General features: G+C 49.3%; 2 protein-coding genes across 6 annotated transcripts; both read left to right on the top strand.

Annotated features, from left to right (window-relative positions):
• The first annotated feature begins 265 nt into the window (after positions 1-265).
• On the top strand, positions 266-7,362 carry WFDC5 (WAP four-disulfide core domain 5). 4 transcript variants are annotated; one of them, XM_054541368.2, is made up of 5 exons: positions 266-473; positions 1,122-1,644; positions 5,694-5,834; positions 5,928-6,068; positions 6,456-7,357. In XM_054541368.2, the coding sequence occupies exons 2-5, from the start codon at positions 1,560-1,562 to the stop codon at positions 6,458-6,460; spliced, it is 372 nt and encodes a 123-aa protein (XP_054397343.1). In that variant the 5' UTR covers positions 266-473; positions 1,122-1,559; the 3' UTR covers positions 6,461-7,357.
• Positions 7,363-15,395: 8,033 nt separating this feature from the next.
• On the top strand, positions 15,396-24,210 carry KCNS1 (potassium voltage-gated channel modifier subfamily S member 1). Of its 2 annotated transcripts, NM_001168560.1 has the most exon segments (5): positions 15,396-15,588; positions 16,149-16,356; positions 17,274-17,352; positions 17,818-18,851; positions 21,160-24,210. In NM_001168560.1, coding segments are annotated over 3 exon segments (1,581 nt in total). In that variant the 5' UTR covers positions 15,396-15,588; positions 16,149-16,356; positions 17,274-17,276; the 3' UTR covers positions 21,631-24,210.
• The last annotated feature ends 2,164 nt before the right edge of the window (positions 24,211-26,374 follow it).

Genomic DNA, 26,374 nt, shown 5'->3' with positions numbered 1-26,374 from the left:
CACTCCAGCCTGGGTGACATAGCGACATCCTGTCAAAGAGAGAGAGAGAAAGAGAAAGAGAAAGAGAGAGGAAAGAAGAAGGAGAAGGAGAGAAAGAAAGAACGAGAAAGAGAGAAAGGAAGGAAAGAAAAGAAAGAAAAGAAAGAGAAAAGAAAGGAGGAAAGAAAGAAAAGAAAGGAGGAAAGAAAGAAAGAAGAAAGAAATAAAGAAAAAAGGAAAGAAAGAAGAAAGAAAGAAAAAAAGAAAGAAAAGAAAGAAAGAAAGAAGAGGGGGGGAGGGAGGGAGGAAGGAAGGGCTCATATATTTGTCCTCCAAAATAAAGCTTCCAAGGAGGTGCCAGCATTCCAAAAGTAACATCAGATCATAGAAGACAGAGCCTCTCCTATCTTTATAGCTTAGAAGACAGCACGAGAGATTCACATTAAACCCAAGGAAGAACTTCCTGCTGCCAGGGCTGTCCTGGATTGGAATGGGTAAGTGAGACAAGCCCTGTAATATCACCCTCCTTTCTCAAGATCAGATGAGGTATTGACCTGCTTTTAAAACCCAGGAACTGAATGAGGGTGATGGGGAGGCCACAGTGGGAAGTCCCAGCTTAGTCAGGAATTAGCTGCGTGTCCTTGGGCCAGTCCTCTCTCATCTCTATCTCACAGTTTCCTCGTCTTTCAAATGGGAAGGCTGAGAGAATGTACTTCGATGGAGTTTCTGTTTAGGATGTCCCTTAGGATGCCAAGTCTCAGCTCCCTCTCTTCTACCAAATGCAGGAGCCAACATCAGAGATACGAAATCTAAGGTGGGGGTCCCTGGATGAGATGACATTTTTTTGCTCAGGATCCCTTAGGGCCAGAGAAGAGGTTCCAGTGGCCATGCATCTGCTGGGACCAGCAAACTTAGCCAAGCCAAAAGCCATGCTCCCCCACCCTCGACAGCCAAGCCAGCCCCAGGAAGAGGGCAGTTCTTCCAGAAGCCACTGGTGATCTCACCAAAGGCGGGGTGGTCTTTCTCCCATCCACAGGACCCAAGAGGAGAGGCCAGGGCTGGCCTCACTCATTATGCCAACCTGGGCCAGCCTTCTTTGGCTGCAAGCTCTGGCCTAACCCTAATGCCTTCTTCCTTCCTAGGCATCCAGAACTCTGCAAATCCCCACTCCTTTGCTATTCAAAGCTGACCTCTACCCACTGCCTAGACATCGCTGGGGCTTCAACATCTTTGAGAGCCAGGAAAGCAAGCATCTGACTCAACAACCTTCACCCTGTATAGAGATGAAAAAACTGAGGCCCAGAGAGACAAGACTTGCCCAAGATCACAGCCCAAGTCACCAATACAGGCAAGACTGGATCTGAGTCCCCCACATGCAGGATGTGCCGCCACCCTGTCTTCAGCTATTGTGACAGCATCCCTTGCACTGAGGCCTCGGGCCCTCAGGGGGTGGGGCCAAGATGAAGCAGGCACGGTGTCACTCCACGCCCCCTCTCTTTCCTCTCCTAAGTTTCTCTGGCTTCCCTGAGGCTGCAGGTATTAATCTGGGGGGCCCTGGGCCCTGAGCCAGCAGCAGAAATATGAGGATCCAGAGCCTCCTCCTCCTGGGGGCCCTCCTGGCTGTGGGGAGTCAGCTGCCTGCTGTCTTTGGCAGGAAGAAGGGAGGTGAGTGCGGGAAATCCCTCTGCTGTGGGGACCAGATTGTCTCTACTTCTCTAGGGAGAGCAAGGTTTGGGGGAAGGCAGGTAATGCCCTGTGGGGCATGTGTGTGTGTGTGTGTGTGTGTGCGTGCGCGTATGTGTGGATGCCTGATTCTTAGTGCTTTCAGAAGCCTGTGTTTTTATTTGTGTACATTTGTGCCTGTCCACCTGCCTGTGTTGGTATCGGTAAGTGTCTTTTCTGCCAGTGTCTCATTGCTTGTCTGTGCCTGTCTATATGTCAGGGGGTGGCGGGGCGCGGAATGCATGTGCCTGTCTCTGTGTAGACGTGTGTCTTTGCGCCTGCTTGTCTGTGCAAAGGTCTGTCTGCACTCGTACACTTAGGAATGGCTGCATGCATGTGTCTGAGCTTGGTGCCTGTCCGTGTGTGTCTCTGTGCCTCCAGGTATGGGGAGGGACCCTGTCTGCGCCTGCTGGGCTGTGGTGTGACTGGGTCAGTGGGTCCACCACCTCATCTGTGGAAAGGACTTGGGAATTGAGGAGAGGGTATCGCTTCTGGGATCTGGGCTTTGTAGGGAGGAAGCTCTGTCTCTAACTCTCATCGCCCCCAACCTCTTGTCCCCATTCCCACCCCTGACAAGGCTGGGGCTGGCCTGCTGACAGGCGAGGGAGGGCTGCTGAGTGGCTAGACAGGTGACTCCTGATCTGGGTGAGGCCTCCACCTCTGTCCTCTTCGGGGGCTGGAACACTCCAACCTACATTCACCTGTGCAACCCTGGCCCTGCCTTAAAGAAAGGGGACACGGGACAGGCTGAGGAAGGAAGTACATTGGTGAGCTCCAAGGCTGGACCCTGTGTTGGCTGTGATTCATGCACCATCACCACATAACTCCTCCATGCGATGCTGTGAGGACATGACTATTTTTAATCCCCATTTTGCAAATGAGGAAAATTGAGGCATAGCGGGGAACCACTTAACAAGGTCAAAGACTGACTCTGAGTTAGTGCCAAATGTGGTATTTGAATGCAAGTATTTGAAATCAGAAAGATTCACCTTACCAACTATTACAGCAAAAACCCAGGACTGTACAGGAGAATGCACCCCCAACGTAGGAAGGAGTTGAGAGACCAAAGAATGACTTAGACAAGACCAGATTGGCAAGTGCATGAGTTTATTAGGACTTCCAGGCAGGGCACTCCTGGAAGGCAACAGGACAGGTCTGGAGACTTACTCCTTGTAAAATGGGGTCCCATGCCTCTCTCTCAGGAGTAAATGGTGTCTGGAGGAATAAGGGCCTGGCACACAGTAAGCATAAGTGGGTGATCTGGGGAAGTCACTGTGTTCCCAAGGAGCACACCCCGATATTCAGCCCAGCTGCTCAGAGGCAAAGAGCTGGCACAGCAGAAACCGAGCCTGCACAGGGCCACTCTGCATGGGCAGGTGTGACACACTTGTCTCTCTCCCAGTTCACCACACCTTGTCCCCCACTGGTTTCTCTCCCGTGAGACATTGCCGAGCTGTTGGTAGAATTTCAGACAATGGAGGAAGGTGACAAAGCCAAGGGAAGGGAAGTCTCAGTTTGTTGCCTGTGGAAGCCCAGCCGCCTCTGTTTATAAGAGCTCCCCATTCCGCCCCTTCTCACTCAAACGTCTGGGTGTCTCTGATACAAAGAGCCTGGCATAGTCCCTGATAAACAGCAAGTGCCTAATTAAATGCTGTCAGTGGTTATGTGGTATTGGGAAGATATATGTGTCTGTGTAGCTCTGCGCATATGATTCTGTATATATGACTGTGTATGCGTATGTATGTCTGTCTGTTCACACACATATGCTATATATTTATATACATAACTGTGTGTGTCTGAGTGTCTATTTGTGTGTATGTATCTATGTGGGTAGGCATGTGTATATGACAGTGATTATGTTCCAGCTCATATGTACATACATGACTGCCTATTTATATGTGTTTATAAATATATTGCATATATATAACTATCTGATGTATGTCCATATATATGTGTGTGTATTAAGTTGAACCATGTAAAATTGCTACTTTTGTAGATAAAACAGTTGACTATCTGCAGTTTCCTATTGTTAAGCCTGTAGCTAATTGTGTGTCTAGATCTAAGTGTGCTTGTGTATTTGACTATGTATGTGTATTGTCTGTGTGTACAAGTGTATATATTTAACCATGTTTGGATACGATTCTTTTGCTCTCTAAGTCTACACACCCATGGCGCATGCATCCAGATGACCATCTGTGTGTGTGACTGTCTCGATGTACACATCTGTGAGTGGAGAACCTGGTTTGGAGGGACATTAGGAAAGGCAGGCAAACAGAGTGAGTGTGACCACCCAGAGCCTCTCACGCCGGCTCTGCACACGCCAGGCTTTTATCCCCACCTCCACATTGCAGCTATCGCAGTTCTTCCACTGGAAATGCCAGCTGTCATGCCCTAGCCCTATCTGTCCATTCCCCAAGGCCAGCTCCAGGCCCCTCGCCACAGAAGCTCTCCCTGCCTGACCCACCCGGCTCCACCGGCTTTGAGTGCAGGCAGCTCCATTTGGCTCACCCTTTGAGGCCTGCGCACCTTTGACTTGGACTTGTGAATTCAGGGCTAAACCTTGGACCTCAGACAGTTTCCCAGGAGCCCTCCCACCACCCCCACCACCCCAAACCCACACTATTCCCCCCTCCCCACGCCAAGCCTCTCTTTCTCCAGCAGGGGGCAGCAATTCAATTTAAACCAACCCGATCTGACTGCCGAAGTTGACTTAGCGCACGTAGGATGTGAGCAAGGTGCCTATTTATGTGTACAGCCAGCACCCAGGTAGGGGGCTGAGGGGGGGGGGGGCGGACACAGAGGTAAAGTCACAGCACCAGATCCAGCTGCCCCTCGGAACTCTTGAACATTTTCTCCGATGCTAGACTGAACTGAAGGCCTGGGACCTGCTCCACCCCTACAGCTCAAAGACAGCTCAGGGTGGAGACTCACAGAGGTCAGAGGGAGCCGGGCCCTGGGAGTCCTAAGCCCAGCCCATGTGGGTCTGGACAAGTCACTGCCCCTTTCAGGCCTTGATTTCCTCCTCTACATGGAGGAAGATACTGATTTCCAGCTTTGTGCATGAAATCTGAACATGGCCCAAAATCCCAGCAAGAAGAATGTTAGGTAAGCTCTGGGACAGAACACTCTGTAGCCATTCAGAGGAACACCTCGGAGACAGAGTTAATGCCCAATCCTCGAAACCATGCCATTTGCAACAGTGATGAACACAACAGTGCAGACGTGGCCAGCTGTGGTTGTGACAGTGCACCAGGCTGGCCACTGCTGATGCACGTGCAATGCTGGGCCTCACTTCAAAACCCTTTCTTTCCAAGTCACTGAGCCCCTACTGCTGTGTGTCAAGTGCTGTGATATGGACCAATGGTGAGCAAAGCTAGCAGGGTGTCTACTCTCATAACCTCCAGCCAAGTGAGAGACACAGACAAACAGATGCAGCGTCACAAACGCTGGAGGAAAGAAATGAGTGTGTGTGGGGGGTGGGGGGGCGCTGACCTAGTTAATGTGGGGTCAGAGAAGTAGGGTCTTCTGAGGATGTGATGTTTCTGCTGAGTCCTAATGAGCTGACCAGGCAAATGGAGTATAGAAGAAGTGCACTAGGCAAAGGATGCAGCCAGAGCAAGAGCCCTGCAAAGAGAGCTGGCTTGGAGCAGATCAGGAGGCACTGAGTGGAAGGGCAGTAGAGGATGGGGCTAGAGAGATGGGCAGGGCCCAGAACAGGCATGGCCTTATTGGCCACAGTGGAGATGTTGGGCTTCATTTTCCCCTGTCATTTGTGCCATCTGAGTCTCAAACTAGCCCAGCTTCCCATTTCACAGCCAGAAAACTGAGGCTTGGAGTCATTATAAACAAACAAACAAACAAAAAACAACAACTAGCCAAAAGACAGGCAAGAAGCAAGGGATGGAGAATTCAGATCTTGTCATTCCCAGCTCAGCGCTTATTACATAACCGTGAGCTTCCTCCAGCTGCAATATTGGGAGATTCTCTTACAGAGAAATCGGGGGGCTGCCCGCCAGATGATGGGCCCTGCCTCCTATCGGTGCCTGACCAGTGCGTGGAAGACAGCCAGTGTCCCTTGACCAGGAAGTGCTGCTACAGAGCTTGCTTCCGCCAGTGCGTCCCCAGGGTCTCTGGTAAATGCCCCCCTCCACCTTGCTGACCACCCAAGCCCCAAGCTCCAGGGCCGGTGGGCACGGACAGAGCTCATCCAGTTCCCTGTGTTGCAGTGAAGCTGGGCAGCTGCCCAGAGGACCAACTGCGCTGCCTCAGCCCCATGAACCACCTTTGTCACAAGGACTCAGACTGCTCGGGCAAAAAGCGATGCTGCCACAGCGCCTGCGGCCGGGATTGCCGAGATCCTGCCAGAGGTATGGTTCCTGGGTGCCCAGGGCAGGTGCCTTCCCTCTCTGAGCTCCAGCTCTAATATTTTCTTCATTGCTACAAGCTTGACAGGATGCCTCCCCAGAAGTCAGGGCCTCCCATGGCCAGGATTAGGGAATTGGATAGGGGTTGGGGGAGTCCTGCTAGGATGACAGAAGACCCGGGAGTCCTTGGTTCTCTTCTTGAGCTTGCTGTGGCACCTGGACGACAGCCCTAAACTGCTCCGGGCTTCAGTTTGCCCTTTTGAAGGGGGCGGAGGAATCCTGCCTTGGTGGCAACCAGAGCTGAGCTGGTGGGGCATGGATGGGAGACCAAGGCCAGAAACCAGAGCCCTATTATGGGAAGGAATTAACCTTTTCTTTCTCCCTCCTCAGGCTAGTTCTGTTTTAGGATCCGTGGCTCTGCACCTAAGCTGGGGACCAACGGAAAGAGTTTACGATGGGAGGCCTGGGGCCCTGCCCCCTGGACAGCACTATCTCTACCAGCGGTGGTTCCAGCCTTCTGATAAACACTGGCCTGCTGACACTTCCCTGCAACCCATCCACCCCTGGTTTCTCCTCCTGGGAGTCAAAGTCCATAGCCTGAGCTCAGAGGAAGGCCTCTGTATCACCCCAGTACCCTGCACCACTGCCATACGAGCTTCCCACCCTTCCTAACACGTTCACACCAGTCCGTACATGCTGCTTCCTCCACCAAAAATGCCCAATTCAGGCAGACCCTGACCTCTCCCTCAGGCAGCCCAACCATCCAGAATGAATATTCCAGCAGAGTTTTCCAAACATCGGTCATTCACCTCTTTCATGATTTTCACCATACCTACAAAATAGCACCGTGATAGGTTGCACGCTGCCTGTACCACCATTTACTTAATGTTTTCTTTAAATGACTCACTTTTGTATATAAACAAATTCATTTCAAAAGAAAATTGATATCACTACTATAAATGAGATAAATGAGATCAATTGCCACAAATGGAATTATGAAAACAAATGCCATGGAAACAGCTCAGTTCCATTAAAGTAAATCATGTCAGATTAAATGATATTAAATAGTGTTATTAAACTCTACCTAGCTACACCCACCTGCCAAGACTGAGCCTGAAGCCTGTACTCAGTCTATGTTTTTTGTTTTTTTGTTTTTTGAGACAGAGTCTCGTCCTGTTGCCCAGGCTGGAGTGCAGTGGCACGATCTTGGTTCACTGCAACCTCCGTCTCCCAGGTTCAAGTGATTCTTCTGCCTCAGCCTCCCGAGTAGTTGAGACTACAGATGCCCACCTTCATGCCTGGCTAATTTTTGTATTTTTAGTAGAGACAGGTTTTCACCATGTTGGCCAGGCTGGTCTCAAGCTCCTGGCCTCAAGTGATCCACCTGCCTCAGCCTCCCAAAGTGCTGGGATTACATATGTGAGCCACCGCGCACGGCCAGTCTGTTTTAATCAATGAAGATTTAAAGGGTTAAAGATGCAAACATTGGCCGGGCACGGTGGCTCATGCCTGTAATCCCAGCACTTTGGGAGGCCGAGGCAGGCAGATCATGAGGTCAGGAGATGGAGACCATCCTGGCTAACACGGTGAAACCCCGTCTCTACTAAAAATACAAAAAATTAACCGGGTGTGATGGCGGGTGCCTGTAGTCCCAGCTACTCCGGAGGCTGAGGCAGGAGAATGTTGTGAACCCAGGGGGTGGAGCTTGCAGTGAGCCGAGATCGCACCATTGCACCCCAGCCTGGGTGACACAGTGAGACTCCGTCTCAAAAAAAAAAAAAAAGAGAGAAAAAAAAAAAAGATGCAAATGTCTAAGCTGAGACTTTCTCCCTGAGGTAATCAGAAGGCTTGAGAAGGGAATGACTTTCTCCCTCCAGGAGTCCATGTTGCATGACACTGCATCCAGGTACATACTAAGATCACTTCAAATTGCCCAAAATTTGGGGAAATGTTGCGCAAGTCGTCGGGATGTCATTATTGTGGTGGGTCTCTCTCCACCTCACTCACCTCAGTTTCTCCTGGGTCCAGTATGCAGTCAGGGTTTAATGAGTGTTTCTTGCGGGGAGAAGGGGTCAATGAGGGAATGACAGTCATCCCAAGGGGCATCCCTGGACCCAGACAGCTGGATTCCTGACTCTCCCACTTTCCTCCCAGGAAGGAGATGGCAAATTCCCTGCTCTATCTGCTGGGCCTCTTGTGTCCAGCACAAGACTGAGGGACTGGGCGGTCCACTGTGGAGGTAAACTTAGGAATCCTTGGTCTTCTTTCCCTGTTCTCTTGACCTTGCAGTATGATGACAGGTGCATCCTTCTGCACTCTGGGCTTCTGTTTGCCCCATTGGAAGATGGAAGGGATTCTACTTCCTCACCCTCCTTGTCCTTCCCATGGGATTCAAATGCTTGAACGGTTGACTCAAAAGTACCAAATGCTAACTACATGGATATAGACTGAGGTCTTGGAGAGGGGAAGGAGAACTATCTGGGAGTCACTGACTCCGAGCAACCTTGGATATTTCTGTTTCTCTTTCTGGGCCTCAGTTTCCCCATCTACATATAGCTTCAGACAGTTAACACAGATAATATTGTAGATTGGATTATTTGCCTACAATTGTCCCTTTCCCCTCCCCACCCCATGCTTACAGTGGCTTCCCTCAGGGAGAGTGTACATCCTGCCCCAGTGACTTGGGCTTGGCGAGGAGACCTGTTTTAGCTAATGGGATGTGGGTGGCAGTGACAGTGTAGCCTGTTTATTTTTGAGACAGAGTTTCGCTCTTGTTGTCTAGGCTAGAGTGCAATGGCACGATCTTGGCTCACTGCAACCTCCACCTCCCGAGTTCAAGTGTTCCTCCTGCCTCAGCCTCCCAAGTACCTGGGATTACAGGCACCTGCTACCACACCCGGCTAATTTTTATATTTTTAGTAGAGATGGGGCTTCACCATGTTGGCCAGGCTGGTCTTGAACTCCTGACCTCCGGCAATCTGCCCGCCTCAGCCTCCCAAAGTGCTGGGATTACAGGTGTCAGCCACCACACCTGACCTCCACCCTTCTTGGAGCTTCTGCCCTCTGCCATGAGAAGAGCTTGCCCAGAGCCACTTGTCTTGCTGGAGAGACTCACCTGGGGCAAGCCTGAAGCTGAGCCAGACCAGCCAAGCCTCAAACTTGCCAAAGAGAAATAAACATTTGTGGTAAGAAGACACAGAGATTCAGGGGTTGTTTGTCACAGATTTATCACAGTAAGAGCTTGACTAATTCAGATTCTGGTTATGAGTCTGTAATGAATGTCTACTGTAGATCTCCCACTTTTAAACATCATTTCATTCATCCAACCCATAACCCTGAGAAAGGCTATTCCCATTTGCAGTGAAGAAATAGTGGCTATGAGATAAGTGACTTGCCCAAGACCCCCAGCTGAGAAATGATGTAGCCAGGATTAAACCATACCTTACTCCTCCCTTGAGAGTAATAAAGGCAGCAACAGCTAACAATTACAGATCATGTGCCACGGACCAGGTATCATTTTAATCACTTTACATGTATAATCTTGTATAATCTCATTAAATCCTTGTATCCTTATCGGGTAGGCTTCATTAATTTTCCCCATTTCACACATGAGGAAACTGAAGCACAAAGAGGTTAATTTGGCCAAAGTTGTCCAACTTGTAAGTACTAGAGCTGGGATTCAACCTCGAGCAGTCTAACCATAAACTTTACATCCCTATTGATTACACTAATTAATTACAATCAGTCTTTGAAGATTCCTCCCACTTAAGATTCCTCCCATCTGAAGATTCAGTGTCCACATCTGAAAAACGAAGATCACAAAGACCCAAGAACGTTAAGTGACCAGACTTAATTCTAGACAACTGGAACCCAAGCCTGTTGATACACAGCTTATTGCCCTAGGTTTCTTTCCTCAAAGGCATCAGGAGGAAAATTAGGGGGTCACAGCAGGAAGCTCCCAGTTAAGCCAGTTAAGACTTGGCTGCCAAGAGCCCTGTGACTATCCTGGAGCTCTGAGTTCTGAGCTAGGTCCTTGGAATGGCAGGAGGTGACAGGTCACAGACCATGGCTTCTCTGGCTATAGGTAGCAGCATCTACACAGCCCATTCTAGATTCCCTGCTCAGCTTCCTGGCTAGTTCATTCCCTGTTCCAGCAGTTCTGTGAGTTGGTCTATGCAGTGCCAGCTCCAAGTTCAGCTCCAACCCAGTCAGCTCTATCTCTACTGCCTGTCTCCGCTGCCTTTCTGGAAAGTCTCCTAGGAGGCTGGTTCCTTTTGCAGACTCTAACCTTGCTTTCCTCCCTCACTCATTCAATAAATGTTTGCTGAGCACTTAATATAGGCTCTAGGCTGTGCTTCGCAGAACTCATGCACTAGTGGATGAGACAAAGCCCTAGCTAGATAGTTGCATGACATATACCAGACTGGAGAGGCCTGGGAGGCTACGGGAGGCCAGGAGAGACCTAACTCAGCCTAGAAACCAGGCAAGTCTTCCTGAAGATGATATCCAGGTCAAGACCTTGAGTTTTAGCAGGAGCTAGCCAAGTAGAACACTTCTAATTATCCATTCTCCCCTTCTTCCTTACCAATAGCAGCGTCCCTGGTTAGAAATATTTGCCCTGCCCCACCCCCAGGCTCTTGGAGTGCCGGTGACATTCCATATTTTGACCTGGGTGGTAGTTACAATGGATACATACATTTATTTTTTTAAAAAATCATTCAGCTGTAACTTAATATTTGTGCACTTTACTATGGGAACAGTATATTTCAATTTTAAAGGTAAATTAAAAATTTAAAAATATGTTTCCTCTCCAGGCTCCCTTGCACCAAACAATGATCATGTGACCCAAGACTGGCCAATCAGAAGTAAGGAAAATCTACTAGGCGGGGCTACATGGCAAGCTATAGTTTTCCTAACTAAGGAGGTGGACTTGGCCTTTTGTTTGTCATCCATTTACCCTGTGTCCTTCCTGGAACATGGCTGCTGACACTAGAACAGCCATCTGGTGTCCTTGAGGATTGTCTTAGTTGGGTTCCCCCAGAATAAATCTTGAGATGAAGAATCATATGACGGTGATGCTTTGGAAATGTTTCCAGGAAAAATGGCTATAGGAGTACAGAAGTTCACCAGGAAGAGAAGAAGCCAGTGATGATGTGAAATCCAGTGAAGTCCCACAGAGCAGTTCTAGAAACAAGCATAGATGGAGCACACACATTCTCAGGTACTTCAGGTTCTCGCTGTGTGGAGCCATAGCAGGCTCTGGCAGCCTCAGGAAAGCCCCAGATATTAGCTGTCAGGAGGAAAAACATACCAGGAGCCTGTGTGCACAAAAGCAGTAAAGGATCCCAGAGAAGCTGTGGGCACGAATGAGTCACATAAGAATGGTGGAGGAGGAAGTGACAAGGAGCCTGGGTCTTCAGGGCTATTCATGAGCAGCTGTACCTACACTGGCCTGCCAAAAAAAAAAGTCAACTCTTCTCTAGTGAAGTCACTGTAATTCTGTTTTTGTTCCTGCAGCTAAATTAAATTCTAACTGATCTGCAGGGTAAAGAAAGGGCAGTAGGAGTTGTTCATGGAGAGGGAACAGCATGCGCTGGTCCTCATCTCAATCCTGAAAGGTAGGTGCTGTTCCCATTTTGCAGATGAGGAAGATAAGGATCCAAGAGAATCCTTGGCCCAAGGTCACACAGCCAGAATCTTGGGCCAAGAGAATCCTTGGCCCAAGAGAATGCTTGGCCCAAGGTCACACAGCAGTTTAGTGGCAAAGGCAGGATTCGAACCCAGCGTATTCATTATCTATTGCTGTGTAACAAGGTTTCACAAATGCAGCAGCTTAAAGCAACACACATGTATTATCTCACAGTTTCTGTGGGTCAAGATCCCGGGCACAGTTTAACTGGGTCTTCTGCTTCAGTTTCTCTGCTTCACGAGACTGCACTCGAGGGGTCGGCCATGGTGGGAGTCTCATCTGAGCTTCAATTAGAGAAGGATCTACTTTCAAATTCAACAACAGGGTTGTTGGCAGAATGTCAGTTCCTTGAGGACTAATGGACTGAATACCACAGCTCCTGGCTGGTTGTTGGCTGGAAGTCACCCTCATTTTCTTACCTTTCCCGCCTGGCAACTTGCTTCATCAAAGCCAGCTGGAAGTCACAACCTTAAGTAACCTAATCAGAGAAGTGACATCCCATCACTTTTGCTATATTCTGTTCATTAGAAGCAGCTCAGTAAGGCCTGTCCACACACAAGGGGAGGGGATTGCACAAGGGCATGAACACCAGGAGGCCGACATCACTGGCAGACATCTTAGAAGATGCCCGTCACATCCAGGTCTACTTAATTCCAAAATTTTCTGTATTTTCTGCAAAATCAAGCTTACTCTGAAGGTAAAACCCCACGGATTCCAATGACTAAACCTGGTCAGGGACTAAGGGAGAATTTGGGGGACAGGCCATCCATGGTACATGAAGGACAGGGATGCCCCGTCCTTCCCACCCGTAAGGCCCACCTTCCCACACTTGTGGCTCACAAATTCCACCAAAACTTCATTTACGTCTCACTATGGTTTCATCTGGGGATGAAACCAGATCCTGGTTTCATTCTCTTCTGCCCTTGGGAAATAGGTCTGTCTTTTCTCTCAATTTTGGAAACAGTCTCTGCAGCTCCAGGGAAAACTCCTGAGTCCTGAGGGGTAGCGAAGGCTGCAGTCAAACTCTTAGGCCAGGAAACAGAAGACCTGCTTCTCGGCAAATGTGCCTCAGTTTCCCTGTTGGTCAAATGAGGGAATTGGGCAAGATGCTCACTAAGCAGCTTCCTGCTCTCACTTCTTCTTTCGAGGGAAAAACTAAAGTGGCACAGCCTAGGGCTGTGCTGTCTAATATGGCAGCCATGAGCCATGTGTGGCTACTGAGCACATAAAATGTGACTAGTCCAAACTGAGATTTGCTATAGATAAATCTCAAAAAATCTCTCTCAAAAAATAAAAAATAAAATAAATTAGTACACTAGATTTATATATGGGAGGCAGAATTCAGATGACCCCCTCCTCAATGATCCTCATCCCTGTATAATCGCCTCCTCTTTAAGTGTAGGTGGAACCCATGAATGTATATTATATGGCAGAAGGGAGATTGCCCTGGGTGGGCCTGGACTAATCAGGTGAGAGTTTTAAAGTCAGAGATTTTTCTCTGGCTGGTTACAGGAGAGGAATTCAGCACTCTGATGTGCCTGAAAGAAAGCAAGCATTCATGCTATGAACTGCCTAAGGGCAGGAACTGTAGTCAGCTTCTAGAATCTGAGATTGATCCCCAGGGGACAGCTAACAGGAAAAGAGAGACCTCAGTCCTATAAGCACAAGGAAATGAATTCTGCCAACAATCTGTGAGCTTGGAAGAAAACTCTGAAGCTCACATGAGAACCTCAACCCTGGCTGACACCTTGGCTTCAACCTGGTGAGACCCTGAGGGTCCAGCCATGCCATGCCCAGACTTCTGACCTACAGAAACCATGAGATCATAAATTTGTATTGTTTTAAGCTACTAAATTGTGGTAATTTGTTATGTAGCAATAAGAAAAATTAGTACACTGGATTTTAGAGACTTAGTACAAAAAAAAAGAAAATGTAAAATATCTCAATAATTACTGATTCCAATGTTGAAATTATAATATTTTAGATTTAATAAAAGATATCACTAAAAATACAGTTGATCCTGAAACAACACAGGTTTGAACTGCTAGTGTCCACTTATATGCAGATTTTTTTCCAATAAATACATTGGAAAATTTTTGGAGATTTGTGACAATTTGAAAAAACTTACAGATGAACCATGTCGACTAGAAATATCAAAAGCCTTAAGAATAAGTTAGATATGTTGTGAATGCCTAAGATATATGTAGATACTATTTATGTGTTAATCAACTGTCTATATTATTGGTAAGGTTTCTGGCGAACAGTAGGTTATTACTAGTTAAGTTTCAGGGGAGTCAAAAGTTATATTCTAATTTTCTAGGCATGGAGGAGTGGTTTCCCTAACCCCCACTGTTCGAGGAGTAACTGTAATTTCGCCTGTTTTTTACTTCTTTAAAATGTTGCAATCAGAAATGTAAAAGGATATATGTGGGCTGGACGCGGTGGCTCATGCCTGTAATCTCAGCATTTTGGGAGGCCAAGGCAGGTAGATCATTTGAGGCCAGAAGTTCAAGACCAGCCTGGCCAACATGGTGAAACCCCTTCTCTACTAAAAATACAAAAATTAGCTGGGCATGGTGGTGCACGCCTGTAATCCCAGCTACTCGGGAGGCTGAGGCAGGAGAATCGCTTGAACCCAGGAGGCGGAGGGTGCAGTGAGCCAAGATTGTGCCACTGCACTCCAGCCTGGCAACAGAGTGAGTGAGACTCTATCTCAAAAAATAAAAAATAAAATAAAATAATATAATATATGTGGCTCACATTATAGGTGTTGGACTGTGCTGGCCTAGAGGACTCAGAAGTCAGCCATGGGACCTCCGGCAAGTCACCACACCTCTCAAAGCAGTTGTTATGTGTGAGATAGGAATAATAGTAGCACTTACCCCACAGATAAATTTGCAGTTTGAGTGAGATTGAGGTCTATGCTTGACCCAAGGTAAGTACTCAATAAATGTTGGTAATTATCATTATTATTAATAACAATATGTGCAAAGGCTCATACCCAGGCCCTAGTCTCCAGTGGCCTCTCCCCAACCAGGCACACAGCAGCCACACAACAGGTACATGTGTGGGGATTTCATAACCTCTACAAAGCTCTTTGGCACATGTTCTTTGCCCTCACAACCCACTTGGCAGGTGGGAATCAGGAACCCGTGGGCAGGTAAGGACACTGTGCCTCAGGGGTAAAATGATCGTTTCAAGCTTCACAACTCACCTAGGAAGAACCTGGGGCTCCAAGGGAGATGAGGCCACCTTCTACAGCTCCCTAACTCAGATGCCCACGGTCTGAGAAAATGACTGGAGCTCACCCCTAAAATGGGGGACACAAGATCCTGGCCCTGTCAAGTGTGTGTGCCAGGAATAACTGAGATCAATAACTTGCAGCAGCTGAAGTACCCTGGCACATACTAAACACTCAATTAAGAAAATCATGATTACTGTTGTTCCTTTGCCAGAGAAGCTTCTGCTGAAATCCCTCTCTAGGGGGAATCCTCACGCCCTAAATGACCCCTCCTTCCCGGCCCCGTAACTCCGGAGGATGCCCCTGCAGGTAGGCCCAGTCTCCAGACACCACCACCCCCCAACCGAGTCAGGAATAGAAACCGCCGCCTCCGGCCGCCAGCGGCCTCACTCCCTCCTCCGGCAGCGATCGATGCGGCCTTCAACCGCGGGGGACTAGGCAAGGAAAGAAGGAAGGAGAGGGCAGCGGGGCCGCCTGCAGCAGGAGGCTCGGCGGGGCCGGCGGGGCAGAGGCGAGACCGAGTATAGCCAGCGGCTCCCAGCCTCGGTGCCTTTGGGACAGACACGCGAGGCGCCCGGGAGGTGCCACCACAGGTAAGGGGCCTCCTTTGGGGAGGGACGTGGCTCCGGGACGGTCCCGGGCAGCCAGAGTGGGAGGCGGGGCTGCCTGGGGCTCCTGGTGCTCTTATCTCCTCTAAGAGACTCCCCCAGCCCCCGCCAAGGAGGAAGCAGTGTGGGGTGGCCGCGCTTTGGAGACCCTGGCTGGTACAGTTTGCTCATCTGTCAAATGGGATTAGAAAACCTCCCTGGCAGGGTTGGTGTAGGGATTAAACCGAGTGAGGTGTGCATGGAGCCCAGAGAAGTGACTAGCAGATAGGAGGTGCTCAAAATAAGTGTGTGGAGAGAGAATGAAGTAAAAAAACCTGGTCTCCAACCTTAGCTGTGCCATGGACTAGCTGGATGATTTTGAACAAGTCACTTGATCTTTCTTACTGATATTCAGGTTCTTGTCAGAAAATGTTTGTTGAATTAATTATCCCGTTTCATAGAGCAGGAAAGTGAGTTTCTGATGGATGAAGGGATTTGCCCAATATTATGCTTCTAATGGGTGATGGAACTGGATTAGAAATTTCATTTTTTGATGCCAAATGCAGGTGGAGATCCAAGTGGAGGTGGGAGTGGAGCTACATCACACATGTTTATTGTGCATTGATTATGTGCCAGGGACCATGCTGCACATAAACATCTTGCATCGTTTAATTCTCTGAGCCTCTCCTGGAAAGTATGATGCTGCCCGGTTCCACAGACAGGGAAACAAGCCCAGAGAGGGCAACGAATGCACTCAAGGTCAGCAGCTAGTAAGTGGCAGACTCAGGTCTGATCACACAGAAGTACACAGGATTAACATTTATCGAGCATCTACTGTTTTCCCAGGGCTTTGAACATATACTGCAATAATGATTCATCCTAAGCAACATTATCCCCATTCTAGAGGTAAAAGAGCTAAAGCCCAGAGTGGGAAGGAGACTGGCCTGAGGTCACACAAGTGATAGAGCTAAGGGTGGAACCCCAAATCCATTTAATGCCAAGCCCAGGTGCTTTACACACACTTAATCCCTAGTCTAGGCATTACTGAACCCACAGTGCAAATGCGATTGCCAGTGGTGAGGAGGTGTCACTAGCCCCCAATTCCAGCAGAGTCAGGAGTCAGTGGGTAATGGAAGAACCTAAATCCTTCCTGAGTATCCACTAAGGCTGAGCACTTTCTATAATCTACCTTAATCCTCCAGCCATCCCTGGAGGTAGGTGCTATTGTCTATGTTGTGCAGGAAATTGAGACCTGGAGGACAAATAGCTTCCTCAAGGCCCCAGGTGCATCAGGGGTGGAGATAAACCCAGGTTTGCCTGACTCCAGAAGATAGTGACACCAGTGAATAATTTATTAAATTCCTTCTGTGAGCCAAGCCCAAGAAAGACATTAGGTCATTTAATCTTCATAACCACACTTTGAGGTGAATATTTTTATCTCCATTTCACAGAGGCTCAGAGAGGTGATGTTACTTGCCTAAGGTGACACAAGAGAGCCAAGGTTCAAGGTCAGGTCTGGCTGACTCTACAGATGCTTTACATAATCTAAAGCAGGAGCTCTCAAACTTGACTATGTATCCGAATCACTTTCCAATCTTGTTAGAACACAAACTGCTAGACCCCACCCTTAGAGTTCCCAATTCAGTAAATCGATGGCAGGCTGAGAATTTGCATCTTTGACAAATTCCCAGGTGATGCTGATGCTGCTGGTCCGGGGAACACACTATGAGAACCTCCGGCCTAAAGTGGTGCTCCCAACACCCCTAGTAGGTAAGTGTTACTATCCTCATTTTGCAGAAGAAACAGGTTCAGAGGGCTGGCGGGCCCAAGATCCCACAGTAGACCTTTGGTGTAAATAAATCCAAGTTTGTCCTGGAAAAGGAGACATCCTATGTGAGCACCCACTAGGTGCCAGGACATCCTGCGATTCCATCGCTTTCATATCCTTCCAGGTAGATCTCAGCATTTACTTTCCAAAGGAGAAAAATGAAATGGGGGTGGGGTGGGTCAGTGATTTGGCCAAAGTCAAATGATGGGGATGAAGGATAGTCAAAGCCAGGCCTGACTCTGAGTCCAGAGGGCACCTGACATCTACTGAGCGCCTCCTGCATACCAGATGCTTCACACAGAGCCTCCAACACCCCTTGGCTGGTTGGATGGAGGACGGGATTTTAACCTGGTCTTCCAGGAAGGGAAGCCCGGGAACTCCTCAGCGCGCCCTTCTGGTGTCCGCAGGGAGGAGCACTGAAACCTTTGTGAGCGAGTTCCCGGGCCCCGACACCGGGATCCGCTGGCGGCGAAGCGACGAAGCGCTGCGCGTGAACGTGGGTGGCGTGCGGCGGCAGCTGAGCGCGCGCGCCCTGGCGCGCTTCCCGGGCACGCGGTTGGGCCGCCTGCAGGCTGCGGCGTCGGAGGAGCAGGCGCGGCGCCTGTGCGACGACTACGACGAGGCGGCGCGCGAATTCTACTTCGACCGGCACCCGGGCTTCTTCCTGGGCCTGCTGCACTTCTACCGCACTGGCCACCTGCACGTGCTCGACGAGCTGTGCGTCTTCGCCTTTGGCCAGGAGGCCGACTACTGGGGCCTGGGCGAGAACGCGCTTGCCGCGTGCTGCCGCGCGCGCTACCTGGAGAGGCGTTTGACCCAGCCGCACGCCTGGGACGAGGACAGCGACACGCCGAGCAGCGTGGACCCGTGCCCCGACGAGATCTCCGACGTGCAGCGAGAGCTGGCGCGCTATGGCGCGGCGCGCTGTGGCCGCCTGCGCCGCCGCCTTTGGCTGACCATGGAGAACCCGGGCTACTCGCTGCCGAGCAAGCTCTTCAGCTGCGTCTCCATCAGCGTGGTGCTCGCCTCCATCGCCGCCATGTGCATCCACAGCCTGCCCGAGTACCAGGCCCGCGAGGCGGCGGCCGCCGTGGCTGCGGTGGCCGCGGGCCGCAGCCCGGAAGGCGTGCGCGACGACCCGGTGCTGCGACGCCTCGAGTACTTCTGCATCGCCTGGTTCAGCTTCGAGGTGTCGTCGCGCCTCCTGCTGGCGCCCAGTACGCGCAACTTCTTCTGCCACCCGCTCAACCTCATCGACATTGTGTCTGTGCTGCCCTTCTATCTCACGCTGCTGGCTGGTGTGGCACTGGGCGATCAGGGCGGCAAGGAGTTCGGCCACCTGGGCAAGGTGGTGCAGGTGTTCCGCCTCATGCGCATCTTCCGCGTACTCAAGTTGGCGCGCCATTCCACCGGGCTGCGTTCGCTGGGAGCCACGCTCAAGGTACGGCCTCTGAGGCCAGGTTGGAGCGGGGGTGGGCGGGTGTAGCCATCCGGCAGGTTAGCAGGTTAACTTACAAGTCTGCCGAGTCCAGGCTTACGTTGAACTGAGACGCCATCCTTTGTGCCAGGCACAGGGCTGGACACCAGGTGTATGTTTCACATGCAGTGTGACTATCCCAACAGCCCTGTGAAGAAGGGCTTACCGTTATCTCTTTTTCCTGGGGAGAAAACTGGGGCATAGCTTTGCTTGTCTTTTTCAAAACAAAGAAAAAAGACAAAGATCACTTTTGATATGTCTATCAAACCTCAAATTGTATATATCACAAAGATGCGCAAAGCAGGATGCTAAATGGCTTTCTGCTAGAGCCTTTCTTCTGGCACTATCAGGGGGCTCTGATAATCATAGGTCACTCTTAATAGGTAAAGTCTAGGAATAGCCCCAGGAGCTAACACTTACTGAGCACTAAATCTCTGCCAATTTCACATCCATTATCAATTTAGTCCTTAGGAGAACTTCCTCAGGAAGATGCTATTATTTATTCTCTTCCCGTAGATGAAGAAGTTGAGGTTGGAGGGTTGGCTCTTTAAAGCCTGGTTGCAGTTTACTGAGCATCCTCCTGGTGCCAGGTGCTGCATTGTGGGTGAATCACTGCCCTGGCAAGCTTGCACTCAAGGGGGTGAAATTAGCCTGGTTTGAAGAGGGAGGCAAGGCGAACGGCGTGTGCCGAGGCCTGGAGAGAGAACAGGATGAATGCTGGGAGGAAGACATGGACGGAAGGAGATTCCCAGAGATGAGATTGAAGAGGCAAGCGGGGCAGGGCACCGAAGGGTCATGAAGTCTTGGCACATGATTTTGGACTTGGTCCCGAGCGTATAGGAGAGCTCGTGAGAGGTTTAAACAGAGGTAAGTGTTATGGTCACTGCTTTGCAGAGGTGGAAACTGAGGCTCCAAGAGGTGACAGGGCTTGTTGGAGGTTCCTCAATAAGCAGTAGAGCCCAGAGAAGAACCCACCTGTGCCTGGCTCCAGCACCTTATGTTCTTTCTCCTAAAGTACCATGCGGCCCTGCTGATAATCCCCAGACAATGCTAAAAGAAAGATCCCTTCCACCCGTGCTTAGTAAAGCCTCTTATATGCCCTCAGGATACTGGGTGCTGGCAGATGACCTAGGCAGAATCCTAGGGCACTGGGCAGGTATAACGAATTACATTTGCCAGACCCCCTGAGCTCAGCATCTCCCCAGGGAAGATCCCTGTGCCCCAGAACGCTGCCCTGTCCCCTCTATGCAGAGAGCCAGGGCCTGACACTGCTAGTTTTGTCTTCAGTAGGGGAGAAGAGTGTTACTAATCAGGGCTGCCAGGGTCTAAGATGCAGGTGTAATATACTCCAGATGAGAGCCTTGCTACTCAAAGTGATGCCCCTGACCACCAGCAGCTGTCTCATCACTTGGAAGCTTCCTAGACATGTAGATTCTCTGGCTCTACCCAAGACTATGCGATTGCGTTCTGCCAAGACCCCTGCATGATTCCTGCACGCATTAAAGTTGGAGAGACTCTGCTCTAGACTAGGGGTTCTCAGCCTTGCATTACTGACATTTGGGACCAGGTAATTCTTTGATGTGGGAGCTGCCCTGTACATTTTAGGATGTTTAGCAGCATCCGTGGCCTTTACCCACTAGAGGACAGTAGCACACCTGTCCCAGTTGCAACAACCAAAAATGTCTCTAGATATTCCCAAATGGCCCTTGCGGGGTGGAGGGGGGGAGGTGGTGGGCAAAACCACCCTGTTTGAGAATCACTGCCCTAGAGCTTGGCCTCAGGGACAAAGCAAACATACACAGCCATAGGAAAGTGAATTCTGTGGGTGGTCCAGGGGACTTATGTCCTCTCAGCTTCCTGGAGGAGCAAAAAATATTTTTATACTTTTCAGACCAGTCAAAAGTACATGAAACCAACTCTTTGCATTGTGGAATATAAACTGTGGTTCTCTTGGTTGTGCAACAGTGTAAAAATCACAAGCTCTTCATTCCCTGGCTGTGGTGCCACCAGTAACCCCGGAGTTAGAAAAAACAGCTGTAGCCTAGCAGACACCTTGGACAATAGAACTTAGGCCTATGCTCAAAACCAGGGAGTTTTGCTGCCAACTGTAGTTGAAAGATCTTAGTTTAAGGGACCTGGGCCTTAGCACCAGCTCTATCTTGCTGACTTTGGACCTGTCCTTTATACTCTCTGGGCCTCAGTTTCCCCATATGCCTAATACCAGGACTGTAAGCCCATCCACTCTGACTTGGCTTTCTACATTCTCTTTCAGCACAGCTACCGTGAGGTGGGCATCTTGCTGCTGTACCTGGCCGTGGGTGTGTCAGTGTTCTCTGGTGTGGCCTACACAGCTGAAAAGGAGGAGGACGTGGGCTTTAACACCATCCCAGCCTGCTGGTGGTGGGGCACAGTGAGCATGACCACCGTGGGCTATGGGGATGTGGTGCCAGTGACGGTGGCTGGCAAGCTGGCAGCCTCAGGCTGCATCCTAGGGGGCATCCTGGTGGTAGCACTCCCCATCACCATCATCTTCAACAAGTTCTCCCACTTTTACCGGCGCCAGAAGGCTCTGGAGGCAGCCGTGCGCAACAGCAACCACCGGGAGTTTGAAGACTTGCTGAGCAGCGTTGATGGGGTGTCGGAGGCATCTCTGGAGACATCCCGAGAAACCTCTCAGGAGGGACGGTCTGCAGATCTAGAGAGCCAGGCCCCCAGTGAGCCTCCACACCCTCAGATGTATTAAAACCAGGGATCCGTGACCCCCTGCCATGCCCCTACAGTCAGCTGAGACAGTAGAGATTCCTCTCCTGCTAAAGTTCTTCATGGTAGTGAGCCTCCCAGGATCACTCATGCTGTCCTGAGAAATGAGATCCAAAAGCTGCATTCCTTCCTCCAAAGGCCCAGGGCAGGACAGTGCTACCCTAGCTTCTGTGAGATTCTGCAAGCAACTCAGAAAGCTTTATAAACCTGCCTCCAAGCCATTCATGAAGCAGGCATGAGCCAGAGGGAGGAAGTTGAAAGGATGCTAATGATTCCTGAGCACCTCCTGTACATGAGCCAGGTCATGTTTGGCCTTGTGTTGGAGAAAGATAATTATCTCCACTTCACAGATGAGGAAACCGAGGCTAAGAGATGAGCAATGTCTCTCCCAGATGTCACAATTAGAAGTGGCAGAGTCAGGTGTGGAATCTGGGCTTGTTGGTGGGCCTGGAGCAATGCTCTATCAACTCCATCTTTCTTCTGCCCTCATGAAGTTTGCATGCGTTTTTTGGTGATTCATGGATCCCCAGAGTTGATCCACAAGATAAGAAATCCCTTTCAGAGCCAGGGAAGGATCCAGACAGGAGATTTGGATATAGGAGCTCTGGATCTCAGCTGTGGTTCCTTTCTAGGAGCATCCAACAGGAGTCAGCAATCAAAGATGAGTCCTGGAGGGAAGGAGGATGAGTTCTGGGAGGAAGTACCATAGCATTGTACTTGCCTCTTTAGCTGGTATGCAAGATTTGCTAAGCAATAATCTTCCGATATTCCTCCCAGGGCTGATGTGAGAGAAAGAAAATCTGAAGGGCCCCTGGCCTGAGATCTAGACAACCTAGCTGCGCCAAGACCTGCCGTGTAAAGTGGTCCAATCCCTGCCTCCAAGTCCAGATTCCAGCCCCTCTGTCAAATGGTCAGAATCTGTGACCCAGAGGGCAATGAAAGCCAAGGAGAGCAGAGGGGTCTCTAATTTAAAGCCAGCTTAGCTCTGAAATGGTGGCAGAGGGCTGACATATATGAATACTGGCTTCCCAGACCCTCCCCCAACAGTCTGACCTTGGCAGTTCCTTTCTGCCCGTCACACAGACGTCCAGCCCTACCTTGTCCAGCCGTACCTAGAGTACCCATCCAGGCCCATGTGTGAGAGTCCTCTCCCTTCTGGCCAGCTCCAGCCCCCTCATCCTTGCTGGGGGCATATCTCTCATACCCGCCTGCTGAATCTTCTCTTCACTTGCTGAGAAAGTCAGAGGAGGGGATCCACTAGCCCTTTCCACATACTGAGGCTACAGCACCCAGCACTGTGCTGTTGTTGTCTGACTGTGGCTATCTCTGTCCCATCACCCTGAGCCTCAAGATGGAAGACATTGTCTGCTTGAACTCTGGGCTTGGTGCAGAGTAGGTGTGTGGTAAATGTTGAATAGATCAACCAATTCCTACAGCCCACTGGGTGCCAAGCTCAGAGGGGAAAAAAAGATAGCCAGAGAGAGACCTGGCCCTCAAAAAGATGTGAACAAGACTGAAAAGGAGGTCCGTTGAGCTCCGCCTGCCCTGTCCCTGCTTGGTTCTTGAAGTTTTTACAATATATTCCTTGTAGGTTCTTCACTCACTCACTCAATAAATACCCATTGGAAGAGTCTTAAACTGGGGCTTCATGTGTGGCCTGCAGTCATGTTTTGGCTTAGTCCAACAGTATTTTTATTATATTTTAAGAATCTGAATGCCTTTGCGTGAGGCTTGCACTCTCAGGTTCCCCATAGCGTCTCCCCCGCTGCCACCCACAAACAGACACACATGCTGTTGTGTTATGCCCAGCCACTCTTATTTACTGGCTTCTGACTTGTGGACTGCTTACTAGTCTCAAGAGATACAGTGGTGGAAAAATATATCCCTATACTCATGAAGCTTACCGACTAGTAGGGAAGATAGACTCTATCGCAATAATCACATAAATAGATCATAGTGAGCTCTACTAAGTACAGGTGTGTATAACGTATCAGGGACCATGGCCTGAGAAAGTGAGAAGGCTTTCCTGAGCAAGTGATAATCTAACCTGCCATCCAAATGAGAAATTGCTAATTAAGCAAATGAGGTTCCAGTGGGGAGTACTCCAAGCAGAGAGCATGGCATGTGTGAAGGTGTGTGTCATACACAGGGCCTAGTACATAGTGGGCCCCCTACATACGCATGGATTCTGGGTCTCCAGATTGGAAAAGAGGATGGAGCTAGGCAGGAAAGGGCCTCCCTTGAATTCACCACACACATACCAGCCCTTCTGCACACTCTGCTCCTTACATCTAGGCCCAGCTGAACCCAGGTTAGGGACAGATCAGAAGGGCTGCATGTACCACCCTTATGGTCTTGCAGAACACAGCAAGAAACCCGATGGCGTCCATATTTTCTGACCCTACAAACAGGTCCCTAATACTGGTGTGGAGAAAGCGCAAGAGAGAATCATCTGGCCTGAGCCCACCATGAGGCTGTTTGTGGTCCTGGCAGAAAAGCAACAACTCGCTCCCCTTCCCATGTATCAATGAGAACCATTATGCAAATAAAGAGCTGGGCCGCAGGACGTGTTTCTGCTTGTATGGAGATGGCTCCCTGACATGCTGTCTGAGTGATTGGAGAGGGTGGGCAATATGTGGAGTGACTTGGAAGCCACATTCTCAGGCTCCAGTCCTGGATTTGGCACAGACTTTGTCTGTGGTTGTGCCAGCCAGAACAGGTTGCAAGTGACAGGAATTCAGTTGGAACAAACTTGGTCAAAAAGGGTAATTTATAAAATAATTAAAGTGATGAATGACTGTTAACAATTAGAGTTTGGGGGTATAAGCAACAGAAACTGACATTAAGCAAAAAATGAATTTATTGGAAGATATATTAGTTTCCAGCAGCTGCTGTAACAAATTCAGACAAACTTGATGGCTTAAAACAGTAGAAATGTATTCTCTGACAGTTCTGGAGGCCAGAAATCCAAAATCAAGATGTCAGCAGGGCCACCCTCCCCTCTGGAGGCTCTAGGGGGAAACCCTCTCCTTTTCTCTTCTAGTTTGTGGTGGCTGCCACCATTCTTGGCTTTCCTTGGCTGTGGCTGCATCACTCAAGTCTCTGCCTCTGATCTCACTTCACTGTCTGTGTATGTCAAATCTTCCAATGCCTCTGTCTTATAAGGACACTTTTGATGACATTTAGGCCCACCAGGATAATCCAAGATGACCTCATCTCAAGATCCTTAACTTAACCACATTTGCAAAAAGACCCTTTCCCAAATAAGGTAACAGTTACAGGTTCCAGATATTAAAATATGGACATATGTTTTGGGGCCACCATCTGGCGCACTACAGAAGGGTATCTGTGAAATTCACCCGACCAAAGGAAGAGCTGACTGACGAGGCCTCAGGAAATACAAGAATGAGGAGAGCTCTAGGGACCTCAGTAGCAAGACTCATGAACCTTCTGTTTAAGACACTGCCACCCACATGATCTGCCTCCAGTCACCTTCCTTCCCTGTATCATCCTGCTCACAGTTCCAATCCCAGGAGACAGTCTGATTTCACTTGAGTCATATGCCTCTCTCTTGGGAGGGATGGAGGGCAAGGTACCGTATTCGTATTTGTGGCAGTTGGAGGAAAGTTACTTACCCAAAGAAAAGACCATCTATTGTCACCAAAATAAAGGCAAAAGGTATTAATAGGCAAAAATAGCATACCATACACTCCCATCCTTTTCCCATACACACAGATTTATGCATGTTTCTAACATAAGGAAACTCTTATATATAACCAAAATATACCGATCGCCCTAAAGGAAAGACACCCTATGGGGCATATCCTGTTCATGAATCCAGCTATAAGTTCATTCTTCCACTGGTACCACTTATTCTGTCTCAATATCCTGTAATATAAGGAATAAATGGTAAATGTAACTGCCACCAGCATACCTGTATGATACTAGAGGAAAGGAAAAGAAAAACACAGCAAGGAGGAAAAGAAGCCATTGCTACTTCTTCATTTCTGTAATGGTCATAAGGCTGCTGCTGGCATTTATAACATGCCTTCTCTGTGAGCCATGTCATGCCCCCTGCCTTTGGCCAGCACTTTAGTTGGTTGGGATTCTTTGTTTGATGGGGTAACCTAAACCTTTATTCCTAGCGAATCTGAGCACTTGTTAGTCCTGCTGGCATGTGAAGATTCCCCAAGGAATTCCATGGAGTTACTTGCATTCCTTTCTGCCTACTTTGTGTAGCAGTAACCATATTTCCCCTTGACAGGGTGGTTGATTACCCTAATCAAGACTGTAGCTCCCTTCATACACACATAGGGAAAAGAAAAGCTCAGAAACTCCAGGTGACAGGCTGAGTCTCCAATTCAGGGTATTCTTCCTTGAGTACCAAAGAAGTATTCTTCCCTTGGGTACCAAAATCTCTTAAGTCAGCAGAGCTCAGAGTCATAGGGATAGGAAGCAATAGATTTGCAAGTGGGTCATTGGGTTTAATCAGAAAACATGCAACTTGATTGAAAGCAAACTTCTCATTAGGGTCTACGTGAGCCAAATCCCATGTACCCATGGATACACTTGATGATGGAGTCCTTACTAGGCATGCTTGACTTTCTATCTTGATGGATGATATCGTAGTTGGTCACGTTGGGTCATAAGATTACCTGATATCCCATAGTTAGGCCTTCATTCACCATCAAAGCCCAGTAGCAAGCCAGGATCTGATAGCAGTAGAA

Source organism: Pongo abelii, chromosome 21, assembly GCF_028885655.2.
Source record: "Pongo abelii isolate AG06213 chromosome 21, NHGRI_mPonAbe1-v2.0_pri, whole genome shotgun sequence".
Classification (NCBI taxonomy): Eukaryota; Metazoa; Chordata; class Mammalia; order Primates; family Hominidae; genus Pongo; species Pongo abelii.
Note: the sequence above shows the minus strand (reverse complement) of the source record. Positions and strands in the feature narration are given on the sequence as shown.